The sequence below is a fragment of the Scyliorhinus canicula genome, chromosome 18 (assembly GCF_902713615.1).
Source record: "Scyliorhinus canicula chromosome 18, sScyCan1.1, whole genome shotgun sequence".
Classification (NCBI taxonomy): domain Eukaryota; kingdom Metazoa; phylum Chordata; class Chondrichthyes; order Carcharhiniformes; family Scyliorhinidae; genus Scyliorhinus; species Scyliorhinus canicula.
Genome location: NC_052163.1, coordinates 97,313,363 through 97,326,481, shown reverse-complemented (window position 1 = coordinate 97,326,481; position 13,119 = coordinate 97,313,363). Strand labels below are relative to the sequence as shown.

Here is a 13,119-nt window from a genome sequence, read left to right as displayed (position 1 = left end):
GATCTGATCCCTTCACACATCTTCTCTACTGAGTAGCCTCTGGGACTCCTCCAATCGGCTTTGGACCTGCTTGAGTGTCGCTGACATTCCCAACTGAATCTCTCAGCCACACCCTAGCATCTGCTTCAGCTCCGGGTAAACCTGGTTCAGAGGCTCAGCATCTGACTCGGACCCAGCTGCGATCCAGCAGACCACCACCTGATGTCTTGCCTGGGCGTTCTGCCTCATCCTGATGTCCATCAGCAACTGTGTGGTTATCACTAGAATGTGCCCCAGAAGGCTGTCCACTATTGTCACCCACCAAAGTGCGTGTCTCTGTGCTGGTGGAGGGTGGCGATGACAGCTGTGCCACGATTATGGTGGTGTCCTCGGAGCTCCCCTCCGAGATATTCTCATGGGAAATAGGGAGGACACCCCCATTAGGTCAGCACAGTCGGATGCGGATCCTGCGGGAGAATGGACATGTGGTCAGTGATAGGATGTGTCAGTCTGCATGGCATTAACAACTCATGTATGACAGGACATCTGGGTGGGGACCAGTGGATCCTCACCTCTGCACCATATGCCAAACTCTGTTGGTGACAGATTTGTCCTCGGCCACCCATTGCAACCTTCAGTGCCCGTTGCTCACAGAGAGTGAGGACTCTGAAGTCCAGCACCTTCTCTCGTCTGTTATGGGCCAACTTCTCCTGTGGAGACAGGTGGGGGCATCATGAGAATAATGCAGCCTTCATTGTGGAAGTGTATGCAGGGTTTTGGGGAGCCAGGGGGATGGGGTGGACGAGGAGTATGCGGGAGTGGGGCATATGGGGTGGGGCGAAATGGGCGGCACTGCTGCACATGGGTGAGCAGGAGCACGGAACGATGCTGGAAGTGGCTGGCGTATTGTCTGGTGGTGGTGGTGGTGGTGATGGCTGTGATGGGCGGGGGGTGGTTTGGTGCCCACCCACCCATGCGGCACTGGGTGTCGGTCCTCCTGATGACGCTCCCTGGAAAACTTGTGCCAGTTCCCGCTCGCTACTGCACTTAGAAAAGTTTTGGTTAAATCGCACATAGTGTAAATCACTTCAAAAGAATATTGACATGGAAGTAAATTTGATAAAATAGATGCGAGATAAAACTGAAGAAAAATGTTAGTATGGTGCCCATAACTTTAAACTTTTAAAATGGGTGGCCAAATGTAGCCAAAAAGTGGTAGCCATCAAATCTTCGCATTGATGTCAGTCTCAAGACTAACAAATACAGGAATCCTTTGAAGGTGTGATGTTACTGACCAGTTTTTAGTATTAAATACCAATGAAGTTGACAACATCGCAAAAATTGCAGTCGAGCTTGGCATCCTGGAGCAAGGGACTGCACAGGGGAGCACGACAAATCGTTGAAATGCAGTGGTTAAAGAAAATATGGTAGTTGGGGGGTTGAAAATGTTTCATTGTGTGATGCAATTGTGGTTCCTAAGTAAACAACATCTCTGAGGGTGCAGAACATTTTGAGGAAAGAAGGGGAAAAGTCAGAAGCCATGATCCATTCAGTCCGGCAGCCTCGCACTACCCAGGTGCCCAGGTGGATCTACCAGCTGTCAAGTACACTGCCAGGGTGCCACTGCCAAGGTACCAAGCTGGCATTTTCCCCAAGCTGCGGATTGAGCCCAGGGATACCCTGTGCGGGTGCAGGGGATACAGGGGGCCTGAGGACCCCCTTATAGGTGAGTCGGGGCTTAGGGTGTGATTTGGGGGTTCGTTAGATGGCGTCCCAATCTCATCCTGCACTGAGGAGCTCTGAAGAGCGGAGCTCTGAAGAGCAGAGCTCTTCAGTGCAGAAAACGGGAACTAATTGCGACCTCGGCCTCATGGTTCGCGCTCGAACGACCGTTTGATAGCGTAGTGTTTCTCAGCGTTCCGAGCATCGGGAAACACATGGTTAATCACGCTATGGCACTCTATTCCCATTTGGGTAGATAGCTCTCTAAGATATAGTTCAGTGCAGACTCTTAAGTCTGCTAAGAGGAGCACAGTAGCATAGGGCAGCATGGTAGCATAGTGGTTATCACAGTTGCTTCACAGCTGCAGGGTGCCAGGTTCGATTCTCGGCTGGGTCACTGTCTGTGCGGAGTCTGCACGTTCTCCCTGTGTCGGCGTGGGTTTCCTCCGGGTGCTTCGGTTTCCTCCCACAGTCCAAAGATGTGCGGGTTAGGTGGATTGGCCATGCTAAATTGCCCTTTGTGTCCAAAACAGTTTAAGTGGGGGTAACTGGATAACGGAGATAGGGTAGATATGTGGGCTTGAGTAAGGTGCGCTTTGTAAGGGCCGGTGCAGAGTCGATGGGCCAAATGGCCTCCTTCTGCATTGTAAATTCTATGATTAACAACTTGGACCATCTGCTAGCATTGCTGGGGTGTTAATGTCCAAGGCAATTTATTGGTTCGGAGCGGAGGACACTTGTTGTTTTTCCGTTTTCTTCCCTCATCAACTGCTTTGGTATCTCGTCCGCAATCTTGGAGGTCATTTCATTTAACACTTGCAGTGAACAGGCAGCATAACATTTGTGTGCTATCCACATTGAATTAGTTGTGCATTGAGACCCCAGCATCTATTTTTGGGACTTATATAATTTTTCTTACATATCTTGGGAGATGATTCAACTCTGATTCAACTCTTGCACCTCATGAAAATGAATAGAAATACAGCAAAATTCACATCTGTTCTTTTCACTGGGTGATTCTCACTGACATCATCAATGAAAATTGAAAATATATCTTATTAAGCTAAGACAAATTGGTATTATATATATGTTTGTTAATTTATCATTTCATACCATAATAATTTGTTGTATATATTGTGTAATCCACTATCCATGCCCCATTTAAGAACAAATTAACTATCTTTTTGCAGACCACATTTATCAATGTTGGGTGTCCATTATCTAAACATCTAAAATTATCCAAGTAAGTAATTGCACCTATAAACATAGTAAAGCTATTTCAACCCAACAAATAGATTCAGTTGCCACATATGTTAAAATAATTAAAGGATTATAGAATTCAGTATATTTGCATAATGTAGGACTTAGAGTTGATGACTAAGAACAGCACCACAAGAACAGACACATGCTCAGTTAGGTTTAGCTTGATCTTCAAAACTTTTAACCTCAGTTACAAAGGCACTGAGGCTTCTCATGTTGACTAACAATGACCAAACACTCATCATATTGGATTAGAACATTGTTGTTTCACAATTATCTTTTTAAAATCATTTGGAGAAAATTGCATGTGTCAGGGTGCCATTTTGTGGTTGTCGTAACCATCAATGTAGAAATTAAATGAGTGATTGGTGATGCAACCATCAATTCACACAAAACGATTAGTAGAAGTGAACAGTGGTTTTAAAAGCTAGATCTGTGCCTGTCTGCGACTGCTCCGTACTGAGTGCCGCCTACAGGCTGCAGATCTATATTCCTTTCACCGAGGGGGCGGAGCCACAGGCAGAGCCCACAAGGGCATCAACATAATACAATACAATACAATGCAATACAGTGGTGAATTGTAGCAGCATATTCATCCCCTGTTAAAAAATGAAGTCCAGCATGGGTGAAGTGGGCTCCCAGATCGAGTCTGTCCGGCGCCTTGATCATTCGCTGCGATCACCTCAGCTCCGGCTTCGCTGCGGGCACGGGCATTGAACTCGTTGCTGTGGGCATGGGTCGGTGGGTCGGTAATGGGGGTAGGGGGGTGTGTAGGCGATGTAGGGGCGGGGCGGTGTTCGGTGTAGGGGGTGCGTAGATGATGGTCGCTGGGGAACCGGCGGGTGCCAGATCCCGGAGAGAGACTGTATCTTGTCGACCGTCGGGGTGCGCCACATAGGCATACTGAGGGTTGGCATGTAGGAGCTGGACTCTCTCGACCAGGGGGTCGGACTTATGGCTCCTCACGTGCTTCCGGAGGAGGACAGGCCCCGGTGTCGTCAGCCAGGATGGAAGCGAGACCCCGGAGGTGGATTTCCTGGGGAAGACAAATAGACGGTCGTGAGGGGTCTCGTTCATGGCTGTACAGAGGAGCGACCGAATGGAGTGGAGCGTGTCAGGGAGGACCTCCTGCCAGCGGGAAACCGGGAGATTTCTAGACCGTAGGGCCAGAAGGATATACCATCGCGTTCTCCCTCTCCACCTGTCCCCGGCCGTTGTAGCTGGTAGTCCTGCTTGAGGCAATGCCCTTTTCGAGCAGGTACTGACGAGAAACGGGAGTACTCGTCAACGACGTTGAGAAAATACATGTTGCGGTCAGTGGAGGGGAGGGGTCCTTTGAAATCGACGCTGAGGCACTCAAAGGGTCGGGATGCCTTTGCCAGGTGGGCCTTGCCTGGCCGATAGAAGTGCGGCTTGCACTCCGCGCAGACTCGGCAGTCCCTGGTCATGGCCCTGACCTCCTCGGTGTAGTAGGGCAGGTTGCGGGCCTTGATGAAGTGGAGAAGCCGGGTGACCCCCGGGTGACAGAGGTCATTGTGGATGGCGTGAAGTCGGGCATCTTGCGTGCTGGTGCATGCGCCGCGGGACAGGGCATCTGGGGGCTCATTGAACTTCCCAGGACGATACACGAGATCGTAATTATAGGTGGAGAGTTCGATTCTCCACCTCAGGATTTTATCATTCTTGATCTTGCCCCACTGTATGTTGTTGAACATAAAGGCTACCGGCCGTTGGTCGGTGATGAGGCTGGACCTCCAACCGGCCGTATGTGCCTCCAATGCCGCACAGCTTCCACAATGGCTTGAGCTTCCTTTTCGACAGAGGAATGTTGAATCTCGGAGGCTTTGGGGGTACGGGAAAAAAAGGCCACGGGCCTGCCTGCCTGATTAAGGGTAGCGGCCAGGGCTACATCCGACGCGTTGCTCTCCACCTGGAAGGGGATGGACTCATCCACCGCGTACACCGCGGCCTTGGTAATGTCTGCCTTGATGCGGCTGAAGGCCAGGCGGGCCTCAGTCGTCACGGGAAAGATGGTGGCTTTGATAAGTGCGTGGGCTTTGTCCGCATAGTTGGGGACCCAATGGGCATAACATGAAAAGAACCTCAGATGGGCAGTAGGGAAGGGGGAGTTGCAGGAAGGGCGGATGCGGTCGGGGTCGGGCCCTAGGACTTCGTTTTCCACGACATAGCCGAGGTTGGGTAGTTGGGTTGTGCGGAAAACGCATTTCTCCTTGTAGGTGAGATTGAGGGCTTGGGCGGTTTGGAGGAACTTCTGAAGGTTAGCATCATGGTCCTGCTGATCACGGCCGCAGATAGTGAAGTTATCCAAGTACGGGAACGTGACCCGCAGCCCGTACTGGTCAACCATTCGGTCCATCGTTCTTTGGAATACCAAGACCACATTGGTGACGCCGAAGGGGACCCTGAGGAAGTGGAAGAGGCGGCCGTCTGCCTCAAAGGCAGTGTAGTGGTGGTCTTCTGGGCGGATCGGAAGCTGGTGGTATGCGGACTTCAGATCTACTGTGGAGAAAATCCTGTAGTGTGCAATCTGATTAACCATGTCCGCTATGCGGGGAAGGGGGTATGCATCGAGTTGCGTGTAATGATTTATGGTCTGGCTGTAGTCTACAACGATCTGGTTCTTTTCACCGGTCATGACAACCACCACTTGGGCTCTCCAGGGGTTATTACTGGCCTCCGTGATCCCCTCCTCCAAGAGCTGCTGGACCTCCGACTTGACAGAAGTCCTGTCCTGGACACTGTGTCGGGTGACATTGAAGATGGTGGCCAAGATGGCGGCCCCCATGAGTCGCACGTGTCAGGTAGGGTTAAAGATGGTGGCCCCCACGGATAGCACGAGGTGGATGACGCGTCAGAAGGGGGCAGTACCGGCAGGCACTCAGCCACGCTGTGGGGTCTGCGGCCCTGTGAGACGGGCCTGCGATTTTGCAACTTTGGGTCGGGCCAAGCAGACTTTGGCAAAATGTAATTTCTTGCCGCAGTCGCTGCAGGTCGCGTTCCGGGTTGGGCAACGCTGCCTGGGGTGCTAGTTCTGACCCCAGAAATAGCAAGGCAGCCCCCCGGATTGGGTGGGCAGCCGCGCGGCACAGGCCTGGGACACCCTCGGGTCGGGTGATGGCCGCGCCTCCGGCGCCCACGAGGAAGTCGCGTGGTCGGCGGGGAAAGCATTCAGACTCTGGGAGGCTACCTCTAATGAGGTGGATAGTTTTACCGTCTCTTCTAGGTCGAGGGAGCACTTTTCGAGCAGATGCTGTCTGACATAGTTGGACCGGACTCCAGCCACATAGATGTCCCAGATGGCGAGTTCCATGTGCTGTGAGGCCGTGATGTCCTTGTAATTGCAGTTTCGAGCGAGTACCCTGAGGTCGCGTAGATATTCCTCCGGCGACTCCGTTGACAACGTGTGGTGAGGAGATGCCGCGCAAACACTTTGTTCACCGGCCTCACGTTGTGGCTTTTCAGGATTGCGACCACGTCTGCGAACATGGTCGCGTCTTCGATTAGTACAGAGGTTCTGTGGCTCACCCAGGCATGGAGGAGACTCAGCTTCTGTGCCTCGGTGATGGCGGGCGAGGAGGAGGCGGTGAGGTAGGCCTTAAAGCAGCGGAGCCAGTGTGAAAAGATTCCTTTGGCTTCAGCTGCCTGTGGGTTGAGTTCCAGTCGATCAGGTTTGAGGGCGGCTTCCATTGCCATATCGTAGCTTATTAAATTGATGCGACCATCAATTCACACGAGATGATTAGTAGAAGTGAACAGTGGTTTTAATAAGCTAGATCTGTGCCTGCCTGCGACTGCTCTGTACTGAGTGCCGCCGACAGGCTGCAGGTCTATATACCCCCCCGGAGGGGGCGGAGCCATAGGCGGAGTCCACAAGGGCATCAACATAATACAATACAATACAATGCAATACAATGGTGAATTGTAGCAGCAATACGTTCACCACAATTGGGAGCTGAAAATCAGCACAAATCTAATAAGTAGGCAGTCAGTAGAGTGCATTCCTCTGCCTTATTACAATTTTGCAGTTCTTCCTTGAAGTTTTTTACTGTCTAGTTGATGCTCTGTAACTACAAAGCTGAAAAAATAAATAATTTTATTCAGTGCTTCTGGCACGATTCAGCAGACTTAACTAAAACTCACCAGCAGGAAATGTTCCTCACAGATCTGGATGCCATTTTGGAAGACTTCCTCGATCTTTCAGACCCCTTTCAATCTTAGAGAGGCCCCTGAGAACAACTCCCCCCCCCCCCCCCCCCATCCCCCACCCGGAGTCCCAATGGCGTGGGACACTCTCCCAAGTGCCACTATAACTGGTCCACGGAGGGGCAGCATGGTGGCGCAGTGGTTAGCATTGCTGCCTCACGGCACTGAGTTCCCAGGTTCGAACCCAGCTCTGGGTCACTGTCAATGTGGAGTTTGCACATTCTCCCCGTGTTTGTGTGGGTTTTGTCCCCACAACCCAAAAGATGTGCAGGCTAGGTGGATTGGCCACGCTAAATTGCCTCTTAATTGGAAAAAATTAATTGGGTACTCTCAATTTAAAAAAAAAATAACGGGTCCACAGTAATAAACGAGTTCTGGCATCCTGGTATTTAAATGGGTGGCACGGTAGCACAGTGCTTAGCACTGCTGCTTCACAGCACCAGGGTCCCAGGTTCGATTTCCGGCATGGCTCATTGTCTGTGCGGAGTCTGCACGTTCTCCCTGTGTCTGCATGGATTTCCTCTGGTCGCTCCGGTTTCCTCCCACAAGTCCCGAAAGACGTGCTATAATTGAATTGGACATTCTGAAATCTCCCTCAGTGTACCCAAACAGGCGCCAGAGTGTGGCGACTAGGGGATTTTCACAGTAACCTCATTGCAGTGTTAATGTAAGCCTGCTTGTGACACTAATATTATGAAATGAGAAATTGTGCACATTTAATTATACAGATCTAGGTCACACCCAGTGAGGGTGAGATCCAGATCGTGACATCCCATGACATTTTGCTGAATCTCACGAGATGTTTTGAGCATTGTGAATCTCACAAGGGGCTGGTATAGCACAGTGGGTGAACAGCTAGCTGGTAATGCAGAATAATGCCAGCAATGCAGGTTCAATTCCCGTACCGGCCTCCCCAAACAGGCGGCGGAATGTGGTGACTAGGAGCTTTACACAGTAACTTCATTGAAGCCTACTGGTGACAATAAGTGATTATTATTATTATTATTATTACAAGAGGCTGCTTGTGAGATTCTTTTTTTTAATATAAATTTAGATTACCCAATTATTTTTTCCAATTAAGGGACAATTTAGCGTGGCCAATCCACCTACTCTGCACATTTTTGGGTTGTGGGGGCGAAACCCACGCAGACACGGGGAGAATATACAAACTCCACACAGACAGTGACCCAGAGCCAGGATCGAACCTGGGACCTCAGCGCCGTGAGGCCGTTGTGCTAACCACTAGGCCACCGTGCTGCCCTGCTTGTGAGATTCAACAGCCTCACAGAATCCCTACAGTACAGAAAGAGGCCATTCGGACCAGTGAGTCTGCACTGACCCCTTGAAAAACCATCCCACCTAGCCCCTATTCCCCACCCTGTAACCTCATCCTAAGGGGCAATTTAGCATGTTCAATCCACCTAACCTAACCTAATCTTTGGCCTTGTCCCAACACCAAGTCAGGGCGACGAGGCCATGAACCATGCTCTCTATCTCACTGAGGAGGCTTCAGGCCAAGCTACATCCAACAACATGCACTGAAAACTTTGCTCACACATTGATAGTTGTGACAAATTCCACTCCAGTAGCTGAGGAAATCCATGACATTCTAAATAAAACAACTCATTACTGAGAAAAGATAAAATAAAAGTAAATTTATCCCATCTCCAAAGTTCCAGGCTCTGCATATTCACCAAAAAAAAATCAGTTCTTCCTTGTGCCTGTGGTAGTATGACTAGGGGTATTACAGTACCTTAGAAGTGAGCTGCTATTGGTGCAGAGGACTCGCCGCCCATTGGCCCGGGTAAGTCATGTGCCTCTCAGCCGATTTGCTGAGAGGTAGGTAGCTCCGCCTACAAGGCGGGATATAAGAACCCGTGCTTCCCGGCAGTCGGCCATTCTTCTGTACGTCTGCCGCCGGGCACACATCTTGTGCATTAAAGCCTATTGTTTGGATTTCATCTTCGTCTCGTGTCCAATTGATAGTGCATCAATTTAATACACAAGTTTTAAAGGATGGAGCTTCGTATCAAGCCGGAGTGCCTTCGACTCAGCCCGCACGCAGCAAATGCAACAGCAGCATTTAAACACTGGCTGGCGTGTTTCAATAGTTACTTGAGCACAGCTGAAAACCGCCCGACGAGGGAACAAAAACTGCATATCCTCCACTCGTGCGTTGGCACCGCCGTGTATACGCTCATAGAGGACACAACAGACTATGATGCAGCCATGGACTTGCTTAAGGGACATTTCATCCGGCCAGTGAACCTGGTCTACGTACGGCACTTGCTGGCCACGAGACAGCAATTCCCTGGTGAGTCTTTAGATAAATTCTACCAGACCCTCCTTGTTCTGGGGAGAAACTGCGCCTGCCACAAGCTTCTGCAGCCGAGCACACCGAACTTTTAATTAGAGACGCTTTCGTTGTGGGTATTGAATCTTCCCAGTTCCGCCAGAGACTCTTAGAGAAAGAAACTTTAAGCCTCACCGAGGCGCGGGACCTCGCCTCCTCCCTCGATGTCGCTAATCGCAATGCCCGCGCGTACGCTCCCGACCGCGCGGCGGCCCCCTGGGCAGCATGGAACGCGACCCCCCTCACCTCCGCAGACTCGGAACCCCCTCAGGCCTGCACCGCAGGGCGCCCCGATTAACCCACAGGGCCCCGCTGCTACTTTTGCGGCCAGGCCAAGCACCCCCGCCAGCACTGCCCGGCCCGCACCACAACCTGTAAAAGCTGTGGCAAAAGGGGCCATTTTGCGGCCGTTTGCCAGTCAAAGGCGGTCGCTGAAGTCCCGAGCAGCGACCGTGGATCCCCCCCACTCGCACTCCTCATGCGCCCCGCGCAGCCCGCGGACCTCGCTGCCCCCAACCCCCCGAGTGATCGCCGGGTGCCGCCATTTTGGGCCCCCGACGCCACGTGCGATCCCCGGATGCTGCCATTTTGGGCCCCCGACTCCACGTGCGATCCCCGGGCGCTGCCATTTTGTTCACCCCCAACACGTGTGGCCGACGGGCGCCGCCATCTTGGATCGGCACCGAGGATCCCGCAAGTGACCACGCCCTACCGGATGACGACTCGGAGTTCCTGCCACGACTCGCCTCAGTAACATTGAACCAGTCACGGCCCCGCACGCTGTCCACGGCGACCACGAAGATCCTTCTAAATGGCCATGAGACGAGCTGCCTGCTGGACTCCGGGAGCACGGAAAGTTTCGTCCACCCCGCCACGGTAAGACGCTGCGCACGTCCCGTTTACCCGGTAAAACAAAGAATCGCTCTGGCCTCCGGTTCGCACTCGGTCCATATCACAGGGTGCTGCATAGCGGACCTCACAGTCCAGGGGAGGAAGTTTAAAAACTAGAAGCTCTTCGTCCTTCCCCACCTCTGCGCGGCAGCACTCCTGGGGTTAGACTTCCAGTGCAACCTCCAGAGTTTAACGTTCAAATTCGGCGGCCCTATGCCCCCCCCTTTCTGTCTGCAGCCTCGAGTCCCTCAAGGACAATCCCCCATCCTTGTTTGCAAACCTCACCCCGGATTGCAAACCCGTCACCACCAGGAGCAGACGGTACAGTGCCCAGGACCGGACCTTCATCAGGTCCGAAGTCCAAAAGCTTCTGAAGGAAGGGGTTATCGAGGCTAGCAACAGCCCCTAGCGAGCACAAGTGCTGGTGGTTAAGACCGGGGAGAAAAATCGGATGGTCATTGACTACAGTCAGACCATCAACAGGTTTACGCAGCTGGACACGTATCCTCTCCCACGTATCTCCGACCTGGTCAACAGGATCGTGCAGTACAAGGTTTTTTCCACGGTGGACCTTAAGTCCGCCTACCATCAGCTCCTCATCCGCACGAGTGACCGAAAGTACACTGCGTTTGAAGCGGATGGGCGACTCTACCACTTTTTAAGGGTTCCTTTCGGTGCCACAAATGGGGTCTCGGTCTTCCAAAGGGAGATGGACCGAATGGTTGACCAACACGGTTTACGGGCAACTGTCCCGTATCTCGACAAGGTCATCATCTGCGGCCACGACCAGCAGCACCACGACACCAACCTTCGCAAATTCCTCCGTACCGCAAAACTCCTTAACCTGACCTACAATAAGGATAAGTGCGTGTTTAGCACCGACTGTCTAGCCATCCTCGGCTACGTAGTGCGTAACGGAGTGATAGGCCCCGACCCGGAACGCATGCGCCCCCTGATGGAGCTCCCCCTCCCCCACACCCTCAAAGCCCTCAAGCGCTGTTTGGGCTTCTTTTCATATTATGCTCAGTGGGTCCCCAATTATGCCGACAAAGCCCGCCCCCTCATCCAGTCCACCACGTTTCCCCTGTCGATGGAGACCCACCAGGCCTTTAGCCGCATCAAAGCAGACATTACAAAGGCCACGATGCGCGCTATTGATGAGTCCCTCCCCTTTGAAGTCGAGAGCGACGCGTCTGATGTTGCTCTGGCGGCCACCCTCAATCAAGCGGGCAGACCCGTGGCCTTCTTATCCCGTACCCTCCAGGCTTCTGAAATCCGCCATTCCTCGGTCGAGAAGGAAGCATAGTCGAAGCTGTGCGACATTGGAGGCACTATCTGGCCGGCAGGAGGTTTACCCTCCTCACAGACCAACGGTCAGTGGCTTTCATGTTTGATAATGCACAGAGGGGCAAGATAAAGAACGATAAGATCTTGCGGTGGAGGATCGGGTTGTCCACGTACAACTATGACATCTTGTATCGTCCCGGGAAGCTAAACGAGCCTCCCGATGCCCTGTCCCGCGGCACCTGTGCCAACGCACAAGTGGACCGTCTCCGAACCCTCCACGGGGACCTCTGTCACCAGGGGGTCACCGCTTTTTCCATTTCATAAAGACCCGCAACCTGCCCTACTCCTTCGAGGAGTTCAGGACAGTGACCAGGGAACGCTACATCTGCGCGGAGTGCAAGCCGCACTTCTACCGCCCTGAACGAGCGCATCTGATCAAGGCTTCCCACCCCTTTGAACGTCTCAGCATGGACTTCAAAGGTCCCCTCCCCTCCAACAACCGCAACACGTACTTCCTCAACGTGATTGACGAGTACTCCCATTTCCCTTTCGCCATCTCCTGCCCCGACATGACCACAGCTACCATTATCAAAGCCCTGCACACCATCTTCTCCCTGTTCGGTTACCCCGCATACATTCATAGCGATCGGGGGTCCTCCTTTATGAGTGACGAGCTGCATCAATTCCTGCTCAGCAGGGGCATCGCCTCCAGCAGGACAACCAGTTAGAACCCCCGGGGTAACGGACAGGTCGAGAAGGAGAACGGTACGGTCTGGAGGACCATCCTGCTGGCCCTACGGTCCAGAAATCTCCCAGTCTCCCACTGGCAAGAGGTCCTCCCAGACGCCCTCCACTCAATCCGGTCACTTCTCTATACCGCCACTAACCAAACGCCTCACGAACGTCTTCTTATTTTCCCCAGGAAGTCGTCCTCAGGGACCCCGCTCCCGACCTGTCTGGCTACCCCCGGGCACATTCTGCTCCGGAAACACGTGCCGGTGCACAAGTCGGACCCGTTGGTCGAAAGAGTCCAGCTACTCCACGCTAATCCGCAATACGCGTATGTGGAGTATCCCGACAGTCGACAGGACATGGTCTCCCTCCTGGACCTGGCACCCGCCGGATTTCGGCCACACCCCCCAACACCAGCCACCCCCCGACCCCAACTGCCCCCAGCACCGACGCACCCACAGCTCAGCGGACTGGGACCCCCTCCCCCGGCCTGGCCCCCGCTAGCTCCGACCCGGGGTACGGACACAGAAACAAGATCATCGCTCCCGGAGTCACAGACGACCACCGCTCCGACGTCGCCGGCACCGCTGCGCAGGTCAAACAGGACATCGAAGGCGTCACTCGACTGATTGAATCGATGTGACCTACTGGTGGACTTCTGCCTGCAGATG

The 13,119-nt window shown here is 52.9% G+C and overlaps 1 protein-coding gene across 1 annotated transcript in view; it reads left to right on the top strand.

The window, feature by feature from the left end:
* Positions 1-13,119, top strand: part of LOC119953484 (cation channel sperm-associated protein subunit delta-like) — a 760,311-nt gene that overhangs the window by 534,986 nt on the left and 212,206 nt on the right. Inside the window, exon 17 of the mRNA XM_038777815.1 lies at positions 2,892-2,944. Within this exon, the coding sequence (XP_038633743.1) occupies positions 2,892-2,944 (53 nt within the window). The remainder of the gene's footprint in view (positions 1-2,891; positions 2,945-13,119) is intronic.